We start from the raw sequence: 24,674 nt of genomic DNA on the forward strand, positions 1-24,674 counted from the left end.
TGCCCCTCTCTCTGCGCATGCTCAGTTCTGACCTAGCGCGGAGCTGCATTGGGGTCCCCGGAGATGCGCTGGACGTTTTGGCTTGCTAGAACCCTAAGGATGAAACCGTGAACAGGTCCCTACTTGCCTGGTGTTTACATTCGAGGGGGGCCTGACTTGTAGTTACCTCATGAGCAAATGAAGGCGATAATCTCATAATGTGTTTAGTGCTATAAGGAAAGAAAACAGTAATACCATAGAAGGTGACCACGTGGAGACTTTATAAGTAAGGGGGGTGGGGAAGGCGTCTCCGAGAGACTAATAATTGAGCCGAGACCTGAGACTATTTAGGAAATGCTGTTTCAGACAAAGGGTTAGCAAGTGCAAAGGCACTTAGGCTGGAAACTGGCACCTAGTTATCTATAGATACTGATTTTATAAATGAATGCAATGATAGATTGATGTAAATCTTTCGCTGACGGAAACTAGCTTATCTTCAGACTCATTTGACTTCACTCTATGCCTCACTTACAGCTCCAATTTTTTTTAAGCTGCTTGTTGCTACCTGTGCATATTAAGCTGTTTCTTTTGCTTCTTAACCTTTGCTTATGCTCTCCTCTTCCTGGAATTCTTTTCCACTTTTTTCTCTTCCGTAATCCTGACTCAACCACTAATCAACTCAGACATCATCTCCTCCATAATCTCCCTCCTCTGCTCGTATTGCTCCCGGATTTTACTCCTAATTTAGCTCTGATTCTGTGATTGTCAGTGTCGATGAAAATTAATCAATAGTCAATCTGTGAAAGAAGTGGAAAATTTTATTTGAGCCAAGTTTGAGGCTCAAACCTGGGAACAGCACCTCAGCTCTGAGAACTGTCCCCCCATTAGAAGTCAAGGCACAGTTATATAAGTTTTTTGAGACAGAGGGCAAGTGTCATTGTGACCCCCTACAAGATCAAGAAGGAATGTTATCTTTTAAGAAGTTGTCTTTATGCTAGGAGAATGTTGCTGTTTATGGTTGAGCAGGTATTTCTGCTGATGGGGAGGTTTGGTTGATGCATAATGCAGATACACAATGCTCAGTAGCGGGGAGAGAGGAGGCCAAAGGGCAGAGAAAAATTTTTATGTTCAAATTTTTGTCTTGCCATAAAATATGAATTTTATTTCACATCAGTTTACAGTTTTTCTCAGACTGTGAGGTCTTTAAAGGCAGGAAGTAGGTCTTCTTTATTTTTCTCTCCCCAGACCTAATAGGATATGGCACCCAACATGCACTTATAAAGGTTTGTTGACAAAAACCTGGTCTCTGCCATCAGGTATTTAGTTATACAATTGACCCCTGGACAAGGAAGGAGTTAGGGACAACCAACTCCTGCACAATTGAAAATCCGTGTGTAACTTCACTTGGCCCTCCTTGTCCAAGGTTCTGCAGCCTTGGATTCAACCAACCTTGTGTTGTGTAATACTGGAGTATGTATATATATATATATTTGGCTGCATTGGGTCTCCATTGCTGCACGCAGGCTTTCTCTAGTTGTGGCGAGTGGGGGCTACTCTTCGTTGTGGTGCGCGGGCTTCTCATTGTGGTGGCTTCTCTTGTTGTGGAGCATGGGCTCTAGGCGCGTGGGCTTCAGTAGTTGTGGCTCACAGGCTTCAGTAGTTGTGGCTCGCGGGCTCTAGAGCACAGGCTCAGTAGTTGTGGTGCATGGGCTTAGTTGCTCTGTGGCATGTGGGATCTTCCCAGACCAGGGCTCGAACCCATGTCCCCTGCGTTGGGAGGTGGATTCTTAACCACTGCGCCACCAGGGAAGCCCTGTGGTACATATATATTTTAAAAAATCCACATGGACCCATGCAGCTCAAACCCATGTTATTCAAGGGTCAACTGTAATTATTTGTGTAAACTCATAACCCAACCAGACCTTAAACATTCTGAGGGTAGGGTGGCTCTTGCATCCGAATCCCCTTGCAGTCTGCATTTTGCCTGAGATTCTCCTGGCCCAGAAAATGGATCAAGATTTCTGTAAACCAATCACAATAATCTCATTCTTTTGCCAGTGATTGGGCAAGGGGTGAGCATGTGACCCTGATCTAGCCGAGGAGATAGGAGGATGTGTGCTGGGTGCTTATGGGAAATTTTTCCTTCCCTGATAAGATAGAGACACAGGACGTCAAAACAGCCTTTTTTGCTCTTTTTCTGTTGGGTTAAGGACATGGTACCAGGAGGTGTGGCAGCCATTTTGCAATTGTGAGTCAATAAGCCCAAGTATGAAAAGCCAACATGCTGAATCAGGCCAGAGAGGAAAGATGAAATCGATGTGCTTGTGCCCCTGAATCAACCCTACAACTGCTGACTTCTGGACTTCTTAGTTATAAACAAGATATGCTGTAAGGTCAGGCCACTCAAGATGGCTGTTCTCTTGCTCTCTGTACATCCCCTGGCGGACCAGGGCCTGCTGCACCTATACCCTACTCACATGACTGACCTTCCTCCGTACTTGTCCTAGGCCCCAGCTAATCATGGCTTATCAAAGGGGTGGTGAGGGGCATGCCCCTCTGCTGGTTTCCCCAGTAACTAATGAGCCCACCTGACATCAATTCCCCTATAACTGGTAATCCCCCCCACCCCCCAGCAAAGACTGCCACTATGTCCTGCCTGCCGTGAACTGCACACGGGTGGGGTGTCACTCCAGGACCTTGCTTCAGGCATGTAAGCTCCCCCATCCATCAAACCATTGATGTCTCTGTTGCTGATTCCAGGTTCTTTCTTCGGTCTTGAAGCTGGGCAAGCACAGGCCTTGTAGGCCTGTGGGGTGCAGCCCAACAAATGCCACTGTGCCTTAAACCACCATTTAGATCGTTCTTTCTTTTTCAGTTGCTTGAGGCTGAATATATTCTAAGTGGTATACCAGACAAGTACACCTGAGGCAAGTTGTATTTTCCCTAAATGGCTGAAACAGTATTTCCAGTTCTCCATGCTCCTCCAAAACCTTGCCACTCCCCTATCAAGAGATGGAATCATATGTCCACTCTCCTTGAAACTGGGTGGGTCTTTGGGGGCCCCTTCAACAGGGGAAATGACATTATGTACCTTCCAAAGCTATGCCATTGAAAGGCATTACAGCTTCCTCCTGGCTCTTTCCAGAAATATACATTAGAAGCCAGCCTTTATTCTGTGAGGAGGCTCAAGAAAAATGGAGTTGGACCCCCATCCCTGATCACCAAGTGGGCTTCCAGCCAACACTAACAGCAATTTGTCAGCCATGTGAGTGAGCCATTTTGGACAGGGATTCATCCAAATTCTGACTGCCGCTGACTGACACAATGGAGCAGAGGAATTATGGGTATAATTCTTCATAGGGTCTTTTGAGGCTTAAGTGGTAGCTTAGAATTGTGCCTGGCACATAGTAGATTCTCAGTAAATGTTTTCCTCCTGTCAGGAGAATGGCTCCATTACTCCGCTCTTAACATATGGGGTCCCATACCTGGGTGACCCTGAAAGGTGGGTGATCAGGTGTTAGGTTTTGTAGATGGCATATCTTTGAGAAAAGCAGGACAATTAAAACCAGTGAGAGGCTGCTCTGGGTAACTTTCTCTGTGAGTAAATTAGGTGGAATCTTCCACTTTCTTAAACACTTGCTGATGGTGGTGGCAACTGAGGATTTATGAACTTCCACAGCTGTAACTGGATCTCTGAGTGGAGAGGAAGCTCTGTCTCTCATGCCCAACCAGAGGGTCCAAGTGGTTGTCCAGTTTGGTGGTGCAGGCTCTGGAATCAGATCCATCTGGATTTAAATCCCCAAACCTATACTTTTAGCTATGGGAGCTTCACCTCTCTGGCCTTACGAGAATAATATTACCTAACTTACAGTGTTTAAGAATATTAAATGAGTTAATAGTAGAAGAGTACCGCAAACGTGATAAGCAGTGTCAAATAATTAATAGATAAGATTGGAGATAACGTTACAGGCTTGATATAAGGATTAAATGAGATAATATATGAAAGCAAGTACATGGTAGGAGCTTAATAAACATTAGCTATTTTTATGTCCTCAAACTGACCGAAAGGTAAGGCTCTTAAAAGGATGCGGCAATTTGCAGGCTGATGCTATGTGACATCCAATGAGAGGTCATGCACGTTCCAGCCTCCACCTGGAACAAGAATTCAACCAGAAAGGAACGGTAGGAAACCACAAATACCTCCCGCGTAGAATTTGGCTTGTTAAGAATCCACAGTTCTTATCAAGCCGGTGCTTCGCAAGAAGCCTTAGTATCTCCGTCTGAGAAATGAGCGGCCGGGCCCGAGGCACAGATGGGTTCTTGGTTTCGAGACCGAGTGTCTTGGGCGAACAATGTCGCAAGAGACAAGGACGCCGTCCCGAGCTTGATTGAGGAGGCCTCCCCCGGGAGGAGGCTCCAGTGCTCCGCAGTTCCGGGTCCGCGCCTCGGCGCTCCACGTGACTCGGGTCCACACCACGTGGTCCAGGCCCGGACCTCGCGGCCCCGCCCCGCTCCCGCCCCGCGCGCCGCTTCCGGTAGGGGCGGAAAGCGGAAGTGTGGGAGGGTCTGCGGGGCGGGATCCAGGAGGTCCCGGGGGAGGATGGATCAGTGAGCGGGTCTGGGCGGCTGCCGGCAGCGCCATGGAGACGGTGCAGCTCAGGAACCCGCCGCGCCGGTGAGGGGCTGCTGGCCAAGAGGAAGGGGGTGGGGGGAGAGGGAAAGGCGGGAACTGGCAGAGGGGAGACACTGGCGTGCGAGACCCCGGAGGGGACGGACCTGCGGGGTGATCCGGCTGATGGGGCACCTGCTGAATCAGGGACCTCTGGCTGGTGGGGGTCCGGCCGAGGGGGATAAACGTGGGGCTGGTTAGAGAGATCGCTTGCTGGGGTAACATACTGGCGGAAGTGGGGGACAGGTGGGGGGAGCAGCTGCTGAGGAACGTGGGGACAAGTTAGGGAGAGCACCTGCTGAGGGCGGGGGCCGCTGGGTGAGGACTGTCCTAGAAGGGACTCACTGAGGTAGGGAGCATGCTGAAGCCAGATGAGAACCTACGAGGGGTCTGGCTAAGGGATGGGTCGGGAACTAGCAGAGAGGAGAGCTGGGCAGACTTTCTAAGGGAGGGAGTCCCACCCGAGGGGTGCAGTGGAGAGGATCTGCTGAGGGGAAAAGCTTTGCGCCTGAGGCTGAAGATGTGCCAAGGCAGGTGGACGGTCTGGCAAGGGAGGCTTCGTGGAGGAGAGCATGTAAGAAGATGGTTTTGGTCCCCACTCTAGATGATGGCGCCTTTCATCCCTGATATCCAGGGTCCTCCAAATTTTCCTCATATCCAGCACTGGGAGGTAGAGAGGGAAATAAGAGACCATTTTCAGGACGGGCAAATTGAGGCCCGGAAGAGTTGAGACACAGTCCTGTATGTTGACTTCTTTGCTCTAGGTCTGGGTCACTGGACGTGGCCAGACTGTGCCCTTTTCAGGTCTGTATTGTTTTATGTCAGCTCCAAATCCTCTTGCTCCCTGGAAATTGTTTTAAGTCAAGATCTGGGGGGTGGCTGATCCTGCAAAGTCTAATACCCTGAGTTGGTTGCAGTTGTATCAGTGATTTGCTCTGTGGACACCAGGGTCTTCTCTCACTCTGCCACATCTGGAGAAAAATCGAGAGTAGAGACTGAGGTGCCAGTGCAGTTCGCTTCAGTTTCACAGAGACCTCTGACTTCCTGCAGCAGAATGAACTCTAAAGTAGGAAGTGTTCAGTGTGTGGGAATTCGGGGCAGTGGAGAGGTGAAGGGAAGGGATCGACAGCCTGGGCTGCGCCCTTGGCTTTGTTTGAAGGGCACAAACACTTGCAGAAGGCAAATAGCTGGTTGGGATGGACTCAGCTCACCCTACTGTAGTGTGCTGAGTCTGAAATAAAATCATTATTGCACTCATCTAGCACTTACTGGGCGCCAGACACTATTCTCAGTGCTTTCCATGTTTCTTGTTGAACCATATGAATTTGCTGATATTTGACCATTTTTGATCTATAAAAATAGAAGTTTCATATGGTTCAACTTATCGTTGACTCATTTGACCCTCACATCAATCCCATCACCTGTATCTCTATTTTACAGGTGAGGAAACTGAGGCCCAAAGAGGTTAGTGATCAGCCAAAAGTCCCACAGTTACTAAGTGACAGAGCTGAGATATCTTTTAAAATTAATTAATTAATTAATTTTTGGCTGAGTTGGGTCTTTGTTGCTGCGCACTGGCTTTCTCTAGTTGCGGCCAGCGGGGGCTACTCTTTGTTGCGGTGCGTGGGCTTCTCGTTGCGGTAGCTTCTCTTGTTGTGGAGCATGGGCTCTAGGCGCGCGGGCTTCAGTAATTGTGGCACGCGGGCTTCAGTAGTTGTGGCACGCAGGCTCTAGAGCGCAGGCTCAGTAGTTGTGGCGCACGGGCTTAGTTGCTCCGTGGCATGTGGGATCTTCCTGGACCAGGGCTCGAACCCGTGTCCCCTGCATTGGCAGGTTGATTCTTAACCACTGCGCCACCAGGGAAGCCCCAGAGCTGGGATTTTAATCCAAGCAGTCTGGTCCAGAGTGCATGCTCTTGGCTGCCTCAGTCTGATGCCTTTCTGGAAGTATCCCTGTTTCACAGGGCCTTGTGTATGTTAGCAGATATCTGCTATAGCACCGTAGATCCAATTATAAATGGACACTGGTTATAAATCCTTCTGAAACGTGTTCGTTCTCTCCCTGAGGCCCTGGTTTAATTGAAAAGAGAATTAGGAATCTGCGTTTTGTTTCTGCTTTTGCCTTGTGCTGTATAATCTTGGGCAAAAGAGTAAACCTTTTTGGTTTTGACACACTCATTTCCTGGGCCTTTTGGATTTTAAAAATTTTATTGAATGTGCAAGAGAAAAGCATTGCAGGGCTGAATTCTTTTTTTTTTTTCTTTTTCAAATTATGTATAATTTTTAATCAACATACAGGAGTACAACTCCTCTCATGAAGAGGGCAAGTACTCTGTAACACCTATAAGGTTGCTCCAAGCTTTTCTAACCTTACAGTGTGATTCTCAACCATCTTCAAGATCACTGAGATTAAATAAGTGGAGTATTAGTAAACTCTTGCTGGTCAGTATTTCAAAAAAAATCATCCAGGAGGGCTGAATACTTAAATGACTGGTGCTTTCCTGCTCACCATAGCTGGTGAACTGCCGGGACTTGCAGCCAGTTAACTTTATTATCATTTGTATCAGTTTGTTAGGCCTGCTGTGTCAGTTTCACAGACTGGGCGACTTAACAGCAATTTATTTCCTCACAGTTCTGGAGGCTAGAAGTCTGAGATCAAGCCATCAGCAGGGTTGTTTTCTGTTGAGGCCTCTCTTCACATGGTCTTCCCTCTGTAACTGTCTGTGTCCTTATCTTATGAGGACACCAGTCATGTTGGATTAGGGCCCACCCATTGACCTCATTTTTACCTTAATTACCTCTTTAAAGGCCCTAGCTCTAAATACAGTCACATTCTGAGGTACTGGGGGTTAGGACTTTAACATGAATTTGAGGGGGTTGGGAGAGGGAAACACATTAATTTTATTTTCATTAAAAAATTTCATCCATTTATCTTATATATTTGTTGTGACCCACAACAACTTCTGTGTGGAAAGAGGGATGGGTATATATAAACAAAATGGACCTGACAAGAGTTCTAAGGTGGGAGAAAGAAATTTGGGAATTAGCCAAACCGGTGAGTAACTACTTCATAAACACCCTTATTGTGTTTGGAAAGATACAGGTGTCTTTTCAGAGATTCAGATGGCATGTGTTTCCAACAAGGGAAAGCAGTCCCAATGCAGGAAGTGTTCTTTGTGTCCTTGAGTTTGACATTTGTGTGTGACTAAGTGAATGATGATAGATTAAAGTTGACGGTTTATGTAGGAGTTTATGATTTTAAAAAGTGAGTTGCCATTAGATACAAATAGTGTGGTGGAATGTGTAGAGTACATTTCTGGGATGCTGGCCGTCCACGTGGCCACCTGACTTAGGAGCGGAGCATCCCCCTGTGTTGGATCCATGGAGGCTGTGTTGGCCAGGCCTGTTAAGTTATGAGCAAGCAGTGAAACTACCTAGGACCTGGGGAAGTACAGCTGAGAGGGCTGAATCATCAGAGTTGGGCTGTTTGGTTATAGTGCTTCTTCCATGAAGACTCATGTAAAAAATAGCATTGAGTCCCTTATCAAAAGATTTTCCATAGAGATCTTGTTTGTCGATAACACAGTAATACTTTTTCATGGTGATATTCTTTTAGTTTTGAAACCTCACAAGGATTGCTGAGAAAGGTTTATGATTCTCATCATTGCATTCATTAATCCATTTAACAAATGTTCTTATTGACCACCTCTGGATTCAGGCACCAGAGATAAAAAGATCCCTTAAGACTGGACCAAAACCAAACAAAAACCCCACTTAGATTGTTTTAAAGAAGTATCTAGCACTCATATAAAGTTTGTCTGTCACTGTATTATCAGAGGCCTGCAGCTGTCTCTCATGGCAGTGGCCGTTTCCTTTGTTATGCTGTGTTCTCTGTAATAGTTGAAATAGTAAGTTTTGCTTTTTGTAAACCACGAAGTCACCACTTCAAAGGAACACATTTGATCTTCCTTTATATGAACTGTTTATAAAACTGTAATTATACTTGAGAAATGAGGTATTGTCCATTGTTTAAACAGTTATAAATTCAATGCTTCACCCCCCCTCCCGCGGGTTATGGGATGTTCATTCTAATTTCTGAGTTCATAGAAATTTCACTTCTGACATTGAAGAGGAATTTCACTTCAGTCCTTCTTGTTTTGAAACTGGGAGTTTTTGTGATGTCATTGGAATTTAATTCTTAGAACCTTTTGATTTTCAAAGGTCGGTGTGGTCGTGTTTGTTAATTTTCAAGTTATGGAAGTTACTGACTTGGAGCAGTTCTCCATTTCTCTAGTCTTTGACATTTATAAAATCCTGTTAAGATTGTCTTTTTGAGATCAGCGTTTATTGGTGGATACACTTGATGCGTTGAGGTGTGTGGGTTTTTTTTTTTTGTGTGTCTCTTTTTTGGCTTCTTTCATGGTTTTGCCACTTTATCTAGGAAGGTACACATTTATGTGTATGTGTATTTTTTTTTGTTCAAGTCTTTTCTTGTAAAAATTGGTATTGTCCAGCTAGTTTAAACATTTTTCTTTTCAAAGAAATTTTCAGTGGACTACTTCCATATTTCACCATTTCCTGAGCTCTCCTTTCTTTGTTGTCCTTTGTAGTTTCAGGAAACCATTGTGTAGAACCCACACATGCAACTAGTCCTTAGCAAACTCCTCTTTTAAGCCTGTTAATAATTTTCAGAGGTCTCAGAGTTTTTTTTAAAAAAACCCTACTCTTAATTTATAACCTTCCATGTTTGTCATAGTCAGAAAAATCGCAGTTATCTGGAAGTTGTGAGCAGCACCTATCTGATTTCGGGAAATAGTCAGGTATACAACTGCCCATCAGAGAGTCTTGGTGAGACTATTTGAAACTCCCAGCTGCCTGGTTAGTTTTTACTTTTGGTCACGTCTGAGTGTATACTCTCCACTTTCTGTTTCTGTGATACCTACAGAATCCACATATTTCGACAGAAGTACCAAAGTCTTGCTAATGGAGGGCAAGACTCTTCTATGTCTTCCTTGGCCTCTAGTCTAAGACCATGTTTCAGTTCATAGCTAAGCTTGCATTAAACATCTTTTCTGAACAGAGAGTTATGCCATCTTAATTCATGGAATCTCAAGATTTAAATGGATTCTGAAGGTTATAGCTAATGCTTAAATCCACTCTATAACATTTCAGCCACACGAGGACTCATTTTCTGTTTAGATGCTCCAGTGTTGGGAATCTAGGGACTTCTTAAGGCAGTCTAAACCATTTCGTAACAACTTTTATTGTTAGAAAATTCTTGCTCCTGTGGAACTGAAGTCAGCCTCTTGGTAGCTCTTCACCCTCTGGTCCTGATTCTGCTGATCAGGGTGACCAAGGACATGTGTAACATGTCCATAGACCAGCCCTTCAGCTTCCCTTAAAGTTCTCTTAGCTTGCCTTTATGGTCATTTACCAGTGAAGACTGTGTAAAGAAATCCCTAAGATGCTAATTGTAAAATAAATAATGCATTTTGTATTCTAGTTGCTAGCAAGTAAAATGTATTTTATGTTTAAATTCTTCGTCCACAGGCAGCTGAAAAAGTTAGATGAAGATAGTTTAACTAAACAACCAGAAGAAGTGTTTGATGTCTTAGAGAAACTTGGAGAAGGGTGAGTACACAGAAAATGTAGGTGGACTAAGTAGGTCCCAGTCTTTTTCCTGCGCCAACACCAGAAGGATGTGAACCTTTCTCGTGGCAATAATTTGGAAAACTAAGGAAAAGAAAGGGGAATGTTGCATATCACCACTGCTCTGGGTAGTGTAGGAGGTAAATTTAATACTTGAAATGCCCTTTCCCTCTTCCCCCAATTAGTTCTATAGACAGATTTAGTGATTCCTGATCTTTTCAACACCATGGACATCTAGTGTTTTCTCTCTTGTAAAATCTGTGGTTTGCATGATTTTATCTGTTTAACAGATAACACTAATTAGTTTTTACTTCATTTAAAATTTTTTTATTAATCAGACATATTTTAATTTTCTGTTCATAGCTTCTGAGAGATATGCAATAACTTGTTTCATGAAAAAAACACTGGAGGGACTTCCCTGGCGGTCCAGTGGTTAAGGCTCCACACTTCCACTGCAGGGGGCACGAGTTCCACCCCTGGTCAGGGAACTAAGATCCTGCATGCCACACAGAGCAGCGAAAAAAAAAAGGAATTCAGCATTTTATCAGTAGTTAATGCAGCTTTGGGAAATACAGTAAATAAGTCAAGGACTGTCACTACCTTTACATCTTTCCTAAGAGATCCAGAATTACAGATGGGGAACCAGAGGACTTCTTGAAACACAGATTGTGAATGAGTTTATAAAATACTGGTGAAATGATATTTGGTAGTAGATAGTGGCCGTCATTGGCCTTCCTGATACAATAAACGTTATATCATAAGTTTTTATACTTTTACATATATTGATACTTTTAATCTTTGTGTTTATTTCTTTTTCTTAAGGACCAAGACATTAAAATATTAGAGACACCCTTTCTTAAGTTTTTGTTGTTCATTTTTGAATAGGTAATCGTCACATGATCCAGAATTTTAAAAGTGTAAAAGTGTTACAATGAAAAAAATTTGCCTCCTGTCTCTCTCTCAGCCACCCAGAAGCAACCAGTATAGCAGTTTTTTGTGTGTTCTTCAGAGGTAGTTTATGCTTATATAAGCAAATAAACATGTGGGTGTGTGTTTGTGTAATTTTGTAAAATCTCTTGGGAGTACTTCTGGTTCAAGAGAAGACCTGAAATGTTAACTTATAAAAATGTCAAATTAATGTCTGTTCTTTAAAATCAGCTTTTATATGTCATTATATTATTTTGGAGTTTAGTGTTATTTATGCCTAATATAGATATGCAATGTTAAACCCAATCCTGGATTACATGGAATAGGTTTTCATGGATTACCTCCTTGTGAAAAACATTAGTCATCATCTTTTTGTAAGTTGGAAAAATACTCTTTGGAATCAAGCAAGAAGTCAAGCAGAGAAGGGAAGTAAAAGATGATACCACCTGCGCTGCTAAAAGACAAGTACACGATGAATCTGAAACCACAAGTTGACTTGGCATTGTTAAAGGTATGCGGGGGGGAAAAACCCAGTCCTTCTATGTCTCTTGCTTGCCATTTTCGGCTCTAACTTGATATCCTTGGTATTTCCTCAAGGCAGTGAGTCAAAGGCCCTTAATCTAACCATGCTCACAGGTTTTACTTAGAATAAGATCAAGAGTGGTAGGCATAGTTGACTATGTATGTAACTAACTTGTTTCTTTCATTTTTAATGAAAGTATATTACAGTTGTAAGAACATAGACTCTGAAGTCAGACATATCTGGGTTAAAACTTTCTCTACTGTTTATTAGTCATAATAAACAAGTGAGCTCGAGCAAACTGCTGAATATTTGGAAGCTTCGCAAACCTCAACTATAAAGTGGGGATATTTGCATCTCCCTCATAGGGTTATGTTGAGTGTTTCATGAGATGGGACTAAAGTACTTAGTACAGTGCTTGTCACCTAATAAGACCTCGTTAAATGGCAACTATTATTATTTTATTTTTAAATATATCAGTTGAAGCATTTTTTAGACCTTATCATGACAAATCAAAGTTAAGTCTTAAAGTATGTTTAGGTGTTTTTGAAGGGAGCTCTGTTTGGGTTGTTTGGTTTTGAGGAATGTCAAAAGAATACTGTAGACAGAGAGTGATCAGGAATGTAAAATAAGGAGAAACTAAGCTAATTATGATTATTTTAAATTATGTTTTAGATCTATGGATGTCTTCATTAAGGACCTTGGAAATTTCCCTGTAAAGACATCACCAGAGAGAAAACAATTAAAACTTCAGATCTTCCCATGTTATCCTCATATTGTCTTTTTAAATGATACCACAAGTGCTTGGATTTCTGTCATCCCGACTGAATGAGCCTGAACAAGCTTCATTTAATGAGCAAAATCCCAAAGGAAAACCCAAACTGTGCTTCCTTCCTAAACACAAATGGCCATGCCATCCCTAAGTAGTTCTGGAAAATGAATGGATTGTGAACTCTCACTGACATGGGGCTTGTGAAATGAGCTCTGGCTAAAAGATTGTATCGGATTCCCAAGGCTGCAGCTATTCTGCATTTTGAGGAAATCATGTGGATCTGTGGCAGAGCAGAGCCAAAGCTCCAGACCAGGATGGATGGACAGCACTTGGAAAGTGTTTTGAATTAGAGCCTAGTGCCTTTTTTTTTCCTCTTATACTTAAAGTTTTACACATTGACTCATTTAAGTTTTTAATCATAGGATAATAACAAAAACATCTTGCCCATGGTTTCATAGCTAGTGAGTGGTATTAAGACTTTTGCCTGGTTAATTTGGCCTCAAATACTGTATAATTTCTATGTTTCTGCATTGACCCTTGCCTTGCATAACTTGTGGGAAGCACTTCCATCCCCACCATCTTTGTTCTCTGCCAGTTAAAATTCATTGAATCACTGTAGTTTTTGTTGTAGGGAATTAGGTCTTAAGGGACTTGCCTATAAGGAAGCATGACTGCTAAAGCCTTCTAAATCCTCTGTACTGTAAGTGTGATCTGTGGAATCATGAATCTTAATCGTACCTATGAGCTCTTGGAGTTTTCTTGGCTGTCCAGATAGCATAGTGAGGGTGGAGGGTGTTCTGATCAAGACTGCTGAGTAAGTGCACGTAGGAACCTCTCCATTTCAAATACATAAGAATAATAAATGAAAAAAAATTTTTTTAATATAAGGGTACATAGCCAGCTATAGACCAGGGGTAGAGAAGATAGCTGTCGTCGTAAGAGGAGAGTAAAGCGTGCCTTGTCCTTGTCGGGAGATTGTGGATGGGCTTCCCGTATGAAGTTGTGGTATCATTTGCCTGTGGCCTGGGGGAAAAGCAGAGGGACTGGTCTGACTATAGGAACTGGGCCTGGACTGTATTCAGGTATGGTGTCTTGAGGGGCAAACCCCCTAAATCCTAGTGCAAGACCTGGTTTAAATTGTACAGCCTAGATGACTGAGCTAGGGGAACCATGAAACCATCCTGACATCATGAAACACTCATGACAGTGAGCACTGTGTAGAGAAGAATCATTCAAAATAAAAGGAAACCCATACAAGGAAATCCAGTGCCGTGAGATAATCAACAGACCTAACAAGTGGGAGAACTCCCACCCGAGGAAATAGAAATAATGGAGCCATCTGAAACAGGATTTAACGTTTGTTTACGATTTTCAAAAAGGTAAAAGGAGGGAATAACATCCTTAAAAGGAGAACACGAAATTATTAACATGAACAACCCCATGAAAAAGAAAAAGTTGGAAATCTTGACAATGAAAACTACAATAATTGAAGTTCTAGAGCCCAATAAATTGGATAAACAGTCAACTAGACAAGCTGAAGAGAGAATTTGTGAATTGAAAGCTAGAAGTGAGACTGATCACAAAATGCAGGACAAAAATATAGTGTTGGAAACTAGGAAGACAGCATGGATTGAGGAGGTCCAATATAGGTCCAATAGGAACTCTAGAAGGAGATTAGAAGTAATAGAGAAGAAATAAAGAGATAATACTAAGAATTTTCCAGACTTGAATAAAGCCTTCAGATTGAAGAAGCTTATGGAGTGCCAAATAAATCAACTTCTAGTTATAGTAAAATTACAGAATGTTAAGGATAAAGAGAAATCTGGAAAGCTACAGAAAGAGAGATTACCCATGAAAAATGATAACCTGATGACAACTGACTTCTTTACAGCAATAGAAGATGAAAAACTACAGTAAACGAGCTGAGGGAAAGCTATTGTCAAAGAATTCTATATCCAGAAAAACTCGTTCCAGAATGAGGGTGAAATAAAGACCTTTTCACATGTATGGGACCTAGGGTATCAAGAATAACTTTGGATGAAGTTACAGAACACCCAACTAACAGTGGCTAACCAATAAGAGCTTTAATAACTAAGTAGCAAAAAATCTGGGGGTGAAAGATTCCAGAATGGCTAACTGGCTTGATAATGGTTTAGCATTTGTGTAATTCTCATAGTCTCAAGATGGCCATGTTAGTTTCAAGCATCATGCCTCACGTGACAGTAACCAAAGCAGGAAAGGAAGTGGCAGGTGAAAATGGGCCACCTTGTTTGCTTCTCTGTTACCAGGGAGGAAAGTTTTTCCTAGAGACCCTTCAGAAGAATTCCCCTTAAATTTCATTGGCTGGAACTAGGTCATATGCTTACTACTAGTTCAGTCACTGGCAGAAGGGGATAGAAATCCTGCAACTGGCTTGTACCACCATGCTTTAGCCCCAGGGACCAAGCATTTGCCACCCTCACAAGTCAGGGCGTTATCGTATCAAGGAAGAAGGGTCAGTGGTTGGATCTTCCACACATGGTCAGCAGTTGCCTTTCCCTGGCAAAAAAAAATGTTTTAGGTAACACTTAAGTATCATTATACTAGCTTTGCCAATATAAGGGATTCTGATGGAATGGAAATTTTTTGTGTGTGCTCTACATAGATTTTTTAAAAAAGTTTTCTGTGACTTTCACATTGAAACAATCCTTGAGCGTCATTTTGTTAGCTAGAGCACTCAGCTACTTTGATGTATTAGGTGGCACTGTTATGATCTTTTTTTTCACGAAGACAGTATGAAGAAACAGGTGTGTTTGGGAAATATGAAAGACAATTTACTCATTATTTCCCTGACAGCCATCCAGAATTGCAGTGAAAATGTAATCTATGCAAGATGATATCTCATTTAACCATCACAATTGTCTCGTAGTAGTATTGTCATTTTATAGATGAGAAAATTGAGGCACAAGGTTAATAATATGTCTGTAAATGAGAGCTGATATCTAGTGGCGGTAGGACTCCAATCCTGGGTCTTTAGATTCTAAATCTACTGTTCTTTTAGCCCCCAAATTGAATAGCTACATAACCTTTTATTTATCTTGATAATAAACTCGTAAGGGAAGATAGAGCAAAAGGCAAAAAGAATTTGTATGTGCTCTGTTCACCTGATACTAGCATTTAAGAGGCTTACATTTTTAGTTTCCTTAATGTTTTAAGTATTATTGCAAATAGGAGGAGAAAGAACTAAAAGACCTCATGGTACTAGAATGAGTGCAAGAAAACCAAGACCCCCATTTTTGTACCCCAGTACAGATGTGGAAAGAATCTAGGCTTTGTATTCTGACAGACCTGGATTCATATCCTGGAATGACCACCTATTTATCACTTATGTGACCTTGGGCAAGTCATGTAACCTCTCTGAGCCTTTTCACATTTGCCTGTAAAATAGGGATGATGACCCCTTCATGACCCCCTTTTTTGTAAGGATGAACCTCAGATGATGCAATTTCTAGCAGACATCAGACATGGTAGCTACTCTATCACTGTTATTTCCTACTAATACATTCAGTAAAATTTAAATGTGAAGTTTCTAAGATGCCATTTTGTGGTAAGTTCTCTTAAGGACAGTTTTTCCCTGAAGTACTTTAGCTGTCTCAATTTTGCAGGTGTAGCTAAGTATATATGTCTTGGGCATGTAGGGATATAAATTAGAATGGGGAGTTGCTTGTGTTTTACCACTTTTTATCTCTTGGCTTGCTTTGACTTTGTAAATGTTCTCCTTCCCCCAATTATAGGTCCTATGGCAGCGTGTACAAAGCTATTCATAAAGAGACAGGTCAGATTGTTGCTATTAAGCAAGTTCCTGTGGAGTCAGACCTGCAGGAGATAATCAAAGAAATCTCTATAATGCAGCAATGTGACAGGTAAAGGCATCTGGTGTTATTTTGGAGATAACATGGTTTCGAATATACTGTGATTATATTTAGAGTTTGACGCCTAGAATTGCATTTACTTAGATATTTTGCAAACGGAAGAGTTTAGTGGAATCACTACGAATGTTCTTTTCAGAAAAAAAAATGATGAAAAAGTTTCTGTGTTTCAGCAGCTAAACTTTCAGAGTTTCTGTTTTTGCATTGTTTTGTTTTGTTTCAGTTTAGCCCTTTTCAAAACTAGGAAGAAGAGGCAAAGAGGCAGAAGGTGGTGGTGGCTAGCCTTTTTTTTTTTTGATAATGATCTCTCTTACTTCCTATTGAGAAAACATTTCTACAGAGACAGCTAAGAAGAGAGAATTCAAATGGTTTTCGCTCCAGAAACCTTAGAATAGCAAATGGACCTATAAAAAGAGAATACTTATTTATGTATTACTGTTCTGTTCCTTCCTTCACAATTTTAAGAAATGGTTCCAGCTGAGAGTAGTTAAGTATTTTATTTTTGAGGAACTAAGATTTGTCAAATGCTGCAAGCAGGAAGTTGGGCCAGCAGGTGACCGCAGAAAAGCACGTGGTTTGCCCTGAAGCTCCATGACAACATGGGAGGTCACTGTGGTGGAGCAGGCTTCCTCAGTTTCGATTGGCGAGAAACACAAACTGAAGGGCAGTGGCAGCTCTAGGGAGTTGAAAGGAGAATGAGAAAGTCTTGCAGCTCGAGGCTGCCTTCATCTTTCTGAAGCTCTTTTGGTCCGCAGATCAACTCAGTACCTCCTGTTTGTAAAGCTTGTACCTTAAGGCAGGTGGGGCTACTTGCTAGGCATTTTGCCCAGGAGCCCTTAAGTCTTGTAGACTTGTGAATGCAATCACTTCTCTTCTCCCTCCCTCCCTTTCTTTTTTTCTTTATACTTTTGTGGTTACTTTGTACTGGCTAAAACCCTCCTATTTCTTGATTGGAGGGACCAGAGTAAGGTAGCAGTTTTTCTTTGCCTCTTGCATAAGATATATTACAGGAGCTCTTTCCAGTGGGCAAATTGGAACTTTGCCACTTTTGATAGATTGTGTAAGAGCTGTGTTCCAAACAGGGTGTGCAAATGTGTCTAATTAAAGATGAGGGATTTCAAAGAGCCTACTCTGTGCTAAGAAATACAAAGAGATACAGGGCAGAGTGCTGACCCTCTTAGAGTTTATAGACTTTAATTGGACAGGACAGGCTTATAGATGAACAGGAGAATCTAGTCGACAATACAAGATTGTATAGGACATACTCCAGCAGTGTACCTGACAGTAATTGCCTTGTAGAGGCATTAAATACTATAGAAATTCAGGGAAGGGAGAGCAGGTGTAGTGATCTGTATCTTAAGAGGTTTATTCATCCATTTCTTCATTAATATTCATTTTGTGTATGTGTATATTTTTTTCCCTGCTGTCCTTGTCATTGGCATGTTTCCCAAGGATGAAGGGGCGTTTGAAATTTTGAGAGTTAATGCAGCTGAGTTGGTTTTAGCATCTTCCGTTACTATGTTATGCAATATTATTTAGCCCTGATAATGATCTAGCTAAAGCTGGTAGCTTCAGAGGACAAATTATTTCATTTTAAAGGGATTTTGACATTTTTCTGAAATCTGTCTTCAAGACCCAAACTTTCAAGTCTGATTCTGAATATTTTTCCTTTACAATAGATTGTAGTATGATTTTATTTTTTTCCTTGTTACAAAGTATATGTGACTTCTTGGAAAAACGCAAATAAAAAAAGAAAGGAAACCACTTTTCTCTTTGGAGAGAGAATCGTTGTTAAATACTATTGGTGTACATATCCTTCCATATCTCTTTTTGGAGTTTCACCGTGCTTGCTATTATGTAACCTGCGTTTTTGTTTGTTTGTTTTTTGGTAAACAGAGTGTCGTCTCGTATTATCAAGTATTCTTCTATAACGTTTTCCATGGATTCATGGTTGTTGCATTAAACGGATATATCATTATTTCTTAAAGAAACTCCCTAATGTCAGACATTTAGATGGTATCTGAATTTTCACTTTTATAGACAGTACTGTGATGTTACCTATCTCTTTTTGAATATCTGTAATTCTTAGGATGAATTGCAGACTTACAAATGCTGGGTTGGGACCCACACAATTTTTGCACTGCTATTATTGCCCTCCAGAAATCTGTACTGTTTTACATTCTCATCAAGAGGGTGCGTGTTTTAACCTTAAATATGAATAATTGACCTCTTGAGCTGAGAAATTAATTTTCATGTATTTAACATCATGAATTCATCGGGATGTTTGAAGGCTGCTCCACTAACTCATTGTCTCTCTCTAGCCCTCACGTAGTCAAATACTATGGCAGTTACTTTAAGAACACAGACTTGTGGATTGTGATGGAGTACTGTGGGGCTGGTTCTGTGTCTGATATCATTCGATTACGAAATAAAACGGTAAGTTCACCTTCTGGAATAGTAGGTATTTCCCCCTTTCCATGGTTCTTTCCCCCTCTGCTTTTTTGTTTGTTTGTTTTTGTTTTTGTTTTTTTTTTGCGGTACGCGGGCCTCTCACTGTTGTGGCCTCTCCCGTTGCGGAGCGCAGGCTCAGCGGCCATGGCTCACAGGCCCAGCCACTCCGCGGCATGTGGGATCTTCCCGGACCGGGGCACGAACCCGTGTGCCCTGCATCGGCAGGCAGACTCTCAACCACTGCGCCACCAGGGAAGCCCCCGCCTCTGCTTTTTGATGTCGCTTAAATGTGGCAATTTTGATACCAACCAACCCAGTCCAGTGAAGTGCTTTGCTTATTTCTAACTGGGGACAAAAATGACAATCAAATCTTGGTTAAGCAATGAGTTCTGAGTGTTTAAATTTGGTTGGGTTTTCTCCTTCTACCCAGCGTGTTCACAGATTAGCTTCCTAGTCAGAGAAAACTCTCTGTGAAAGATGATTTGCTGTTACTGTGATTGCTGAGAGAAAAGCTAGGAGTCATGGGTTCTAGTTTGGGTTCAGTTGCTTAAACTCCTTGTTTATTCGTTCAGTAAGTATTTCTAGAACACTGGTCTAGGCCTTCGGGATCCAGTAGTAAATAAGACAAGGACCGTGCTCTCGTGGTAGTGCATTTTCTAGTAAGGCAACAAAAAGCAAATTAGTGGTAACCAGAGAATAAATACCAGATAGAGAGAACTGCTGTGAAGACAGGGAGTGACAATAAAGTGATAGTGGGTGCCTGGTGGGCTACTTGCGAGGAGATGGTTGAGAAACATTTAATTGTCACTCGGGGAGGCGACATTTGAAGTAAAACGTGAATGACAAGAAGGAGCCATGAGTTCTAAAGAACATTCTAGGTAGAATGAATTTGGCATGTTTGAGTGCTGGAGAGAAGGCCACTACATGACTAGAGAGGAATAGGTAAGGGGGAAGCTGTAGGAGGTGAGGTGAGGCAGGGGGGCAGGGCTAGATTATGTTGTGTATTATTGGCGGTGATAATGAGTTTGATTTTTTTCCATGTACAATAGGAAACAGTTGCTGGGTTCTAAGCAAGTGAGTGAGCCATCTGATATAAAAGATAACTTCTATAAACAACAAGGTCCTACTGGGTTGGCCAAAAAGTTAGGTTGGGTGTTTTTGTTTTTTTAATTTAATTTATTTTTTATACAGCAGGTTCTTATTAGTTATCTATTTTACACATATTAGTGTGTACATGTCAATCCCAATCTCCCCATTCATCACACCACCACCACTTTCCCCCCTTGGTTTGTTCTCTACATCTGAGTATCTATTTCTGCCCTGCAGACCGGTTTATCTGTACCATTTTTCTAGGTTCCACATATATGCATTAGTGTACGACTCACGTTATATTTCTGTTGGGCAGCGCTACCTTAACTGATTAACTCAGCTGGTTAGAATAAAGAGTTAGTAAGTCATGAACTTTGTTCTTTGGCCACAGAAGGTACCCTAAACTCTTGCTTGCCACTGTGCCAAAAGTGTTTGCTTGGATTTTAATGAAACCTCTGTCATTTATTAGCTCTGTGACCTTTGGCACAAATTACTTGTCTGTGCTTCACCTTCATTATCTATGAAACGGTGATGATAATAATAGTACCTACCTCATTCGATTTTTTTTTTAATTTGTATTTATTTATTTTTGGCTGTGTTGGGTCTTTGTTGCTGCACGTGGGCTTTCTCTAGTTGCGGCGAGCAGGGGCTACTCTTCATTGCGGTGCACAGGCTTCTCATTGCAGTGGCTTCTCTCATTGTGGAGCACGGACTCTAGGTGCGCGGGCTTCAGTAGTTGCAGTACACGGGCTCAGTAGTTGTGGCTCACGGGCTGTAGAGCACAGGCTCAGTAGTTGTGGCACACGAGCTTAGTTGCTCCGCGGTATGTGGGATCTTCCCAGACCAGGGATCGAACCCGTGTCCCCTGCATTGGCAGGCGGATTCTCAACCACTGCACCACCGGGGAAGCCCCTCATTCGATTTTTATAAGGATTAAGTGAGATTATAAAAGTAGTGCGTAGCATAGATGAAATGCTTAATATTTTTTAGTTATTTTTAATATTATTAGCATAGTGCCTTGCTCGTAATAGATGCTTATTAAATATTTGGTGATTGTCTGATTGATTCTGTAATAGTTATTAAACAACATGGTTTCTTACATGCCTTACTATATCATTTGATTTTCATGACGATCTTGAAGAAAGGTGATTCGCCTATTTTATAGGTGGAGCAACTGAGACTAAGAGACATTAGATAACTTGCTGAAGTCACACAACTAGAAAGTAGAGCCAAGAGTAAAAACTAGGTCTTTCTAATCCCAAATTGCATACTTTTTGCACCGCAGCATATTCCCTTCTAAATATGAGTTGTTCGTCAGAAGGGGACTGATTGAGAGTCTGTTGATTGGGTTTGTTTAGGACTGGGGTTGGATCAGCACAAAGTCAGCATTGCACCAATCAGATATTCTGTTAGTCTCCCGCATTCTTGCTTACGTTTACTCATCATCATTCAGCAAATATTTTTTCAGGACCTACGGTGTGCTAGGTGGCTTTCTTGGTGCTAGGGATTCAATAGTAAGCAAATCAAAGACATTTTAAAATGGAGCTTATGTTTCTAATAGGGAAGATGTCACATAAATAGGTATACAGATAATGTATAGTATGTCAGGTGGTAATAATGCTGCAACGACCAATAAGTAGGATAAGGGGATAGAGAATGGTCTAGGAATGGATGGAGCTAGCAAAGGCCTCTCTGATTTTCTGATGAGGTGACATTTGGGCAGAGACAGTGAAGTAAGGGACCAACTCATCCAGAAATCTAGTTGAAGGGCACTGCAAGCAGAGAGAACAGATAAAAAGGCCCAGAAGTGGTAGTGTGTTTAGAGTGTTCAAGGAATAGCGGGGTAGCCTATGTGGCTGAAACAGGATGAGCAAAGTAGAAGGTGATAGAAGATGAAGGTAGCTGGGAGCCAGATAAGGTAAGACCTTGGTGAGGACTGGCTTTAATTCTGAGTGACTTAGAAAGGCACTGGACGATTTTGAGCAGATATGGCTTATATTTTAAACGGTTCATTATGGCTGCTGTGTGGAAAATACAATGTAAAGGGTCAAGGGCAGAAGCAACGAGACCAGTTAGGAGATTATTAGAATAGTTCTGGCAGGGCATTATGGTGGCTTGGATCTGGGTGATTACAGAGGATATAGTTGCATATATTTTGAAGATAGAGAAGAGCCAAGGATGACCTCAAGGTTTTTGGCCAGAGCAACTGGAAGAATGAAATTGCCTTTTACTGAGAGAGAGATGACCATGGGAAGAGTAGAGTAGGTGAGTGGGTGGTAAAGAAAGGGATAGGGTGGTGGTAAAAATAAAGAATTTGATTTTGACATGTTATGCTTATGATGCTTGTTAGGTATTCATTTGGAGGTGTAGTGTGGGCAAATATATGAATCTGATATTTGGGGAGAGATCTGGGCTGGAAATAAAACTTTGGGAGTGGCCAGCATAGCGATGGTATTATAAGCTGTCAAATGCTGTTCACACGTTGAATAAGATTGTATATTCTAGGAAAGGAGTTTGGGTCTTATTTTTTTTTTTCCTTTTTCAAATGTGCTGATGTAAACTAATAGAATTTTAACTTCTCATTCTTTTTTCAGTTAACAGAAGATGAAATAGCTACAATATTACAGTCAACACTTAAGGGACTGGAATACCTTCATTTTATGAGAAAAATACACCGAGATATCAAGGCAGGAAATATTTTGCTAAATACAGAAGGTCATGCCAAACTTGCAGATTTTGGGGTAGCAGGTCAGCTTACAGTAAGTAAAAATGTTACTTGTGTAGGTAACTTCCAGGTCTTTCTTGAGAAGCAGTTCCTTTTATTTATTTATTTAAAAATATAATATTTGATGTAATTGAATTGTAAAAAATTTTAAAATGTACCAATAGGTTACAAAGGAGCTGGTAGGTTATTTTAGATCCTTTCCTGGACTTCAGGTCCATAGTTTATCTTTGTTTAGCTTTGATAAAGATAAAAACAAAAACAGGAAATAATGGAGTAGAAGTTTAAATTCTACTGGGCTACATCATCATATTTATAAAAGGAAGAAGAATTAAATCTAAATAGCTTTCCTTCAATAAGACAGAATGTCATCTCATTCAGCCTCCAGGTAGCAGTTGGCTTTACTGAAAACACTCTCCTCATTTGGTTCCAAAATACAGACTCTTGATTTTCCTCCTACCTCAGTAGTGCATGGCAATGAAATAAACCTTGCTTTAAAACAGGAAGTCTAAAATTATCTGATTTTGTAAAATCAGATAATATATGTGAAATATGTGTAGAAAAATAGAAGGAGTTCTGGACAGATATATACTAAAATTTGCAACAATGTTATCTGTCATTTTTCTTGGGTAGTAGAAAAATATATACATATATAGTTTGTTTGTTTAGAGCTGGTATTATGTACAGGTTTTATTTTTAAAAATTTTAAATCTGCCTGGAACATGTTAGGGAGTTTCATAGGTATTGCAACAGCACAAAAATTGCTTTGATATTTAAAAAAAACTCAGGAACTTATTCCATACTGTGATTTGTGGGGCCTTCCAAAGATTTTGTTGTTAGCACATAAGTAAACAGTACTAAACAGTATTATCTAAATTACAATCTTAATAAGGAAACCAAATTGAAAAAAAAATCTGGTGCTGTGTATAAGATACTTTAATTTAAAATATCAATTGCATTTAGTAACTGAGACTTTTTCCACAGAAATAGAAAATAACAATCTTAAAATTCATATGGAACCACAAAAGTCCCCAAATAGCCAAAGCAGTCCTGAGAAAGGAGAACAAAGCTGGAGGTTTCACACTTTTTGATTGCAAACTCTATTACAAAGCTAAAGTAATCAAAACAGTATGGTATTGGCATAAAAATAGACACATAGACCAATGAAACAGAATCGAGAGCCCAGAAATAAACTCATGTTTATACAGTCAACTAATATTTGATAACGGAGCCAAGAATGCTCAGTGGGAAAAGATGGTCTCTCCAATAAATGATCTTGGGAAACCTAGATATTCATATGCAAAAGAATGAAACTGGACCCCTTTCTTACACCACTCACAAAAATTAACTCAAAATGGATTAAAAACCTAAATATGAGGCCTGAAACGCAAAAACTCCTAGAAGAAAGCATAGGGAAAATGCTCCTTGGCATTGGTCTTGGCAGTGATTTTTTGGATATGACAGTAAAAGCACAAACAGTGGGACGTCATTGAGATTTTGGTTGGGATTGAATTGAATTGTGTAGAGGTTGTGTTGAATCATAAATCAATTTGGAAAATATTGCCATCTTCATGATGTTATGCTTTAAAAGTCCTTTTCTGCTTCAACATTGTATAGCTATTCATCTATACTTTCCTTTAGTACTTTTTGGATTTTGTTCTTTGTATTTAAATTTTCATCCTATTTGAACTTACTTTGGTGAAAGCATAAGGTAGGAATTTAAGTGTAGAATCTTACAAATGAATAGACAGTTGCCCAGTGCTTTTTCCCCCCCATAATCTATCCTTTGATTGCTGATTTAAAAATGACGTTTTAATCATATCTTCAAATTATACATTTATATACATATAGGGGGGTGTGTGTGTTTGTATACCAAATCTGTTTCTGGACTTAATATTTTCCATTGCTATGCTGCTATACTAATACAACTTTGTAATACGGATCTAGTTAGGTTAGTATCTACTTATTACTCTTAATGTTCAAAAAACG

General features: G+C 41.0%; 1 protein-coding gene across 2 annotated transcripts in view; it reads left to right on the forward strand.

Annotated features, from left to right (window-relative positions):
* The first annotated feature begins 32 nt into the window (after positions 1-32).
* STK4 (serine/threonine kinase 4) overlaps positions 33-24,674 on the forward strand; it is a 94,811-nt gene continuing 70,169 nt past the window's right edge. The window contains exons 1-5 of one of the 2 annotated variants that reach the window (XM_067708242.1): positions 33-115; positions 10,198-10,278; positions 16,289-16,417; positions 18,745-18,859; positions 22,558-22,722. In XM_067708242.1, the coding sequence (XP_067564343.1) occupies positions 16,401-16,417; positions 18,745-18,859; positions 22,558-22,722 (297 nt within the window). In that variant the 5' untranslated portion in view covers positions 33-115; positions 10,198-10,278; positions 16,289-16,400. Of the gene's footprint in view, positions 116-4,525; positions 4,655-10,197; positions 10,279-16,288; positions 16,418-18,744; positions 18,860-22,557; positions 22,723-24,674 lie in introns of those variants that run through there. The other variant, XM_067708241.1, reaches the window with a different exon arrangement.

Source organism: Pseudorca crassidens, chromosome 15, assembly GCF_039906515.1.
Source record: "Pseudorca crassidens isolate mPseCra1 chromosome 15, mPseCra1.hap1, whole genome shotgun sequence".
Classification (NCBI taxonomy): domain Eukaryota; kingdom Metazoa; phylum Chordata; class Mammalia; order Artiodactyla; family Delphinidae; genus Pseudorca; species Pseudorca crassidens.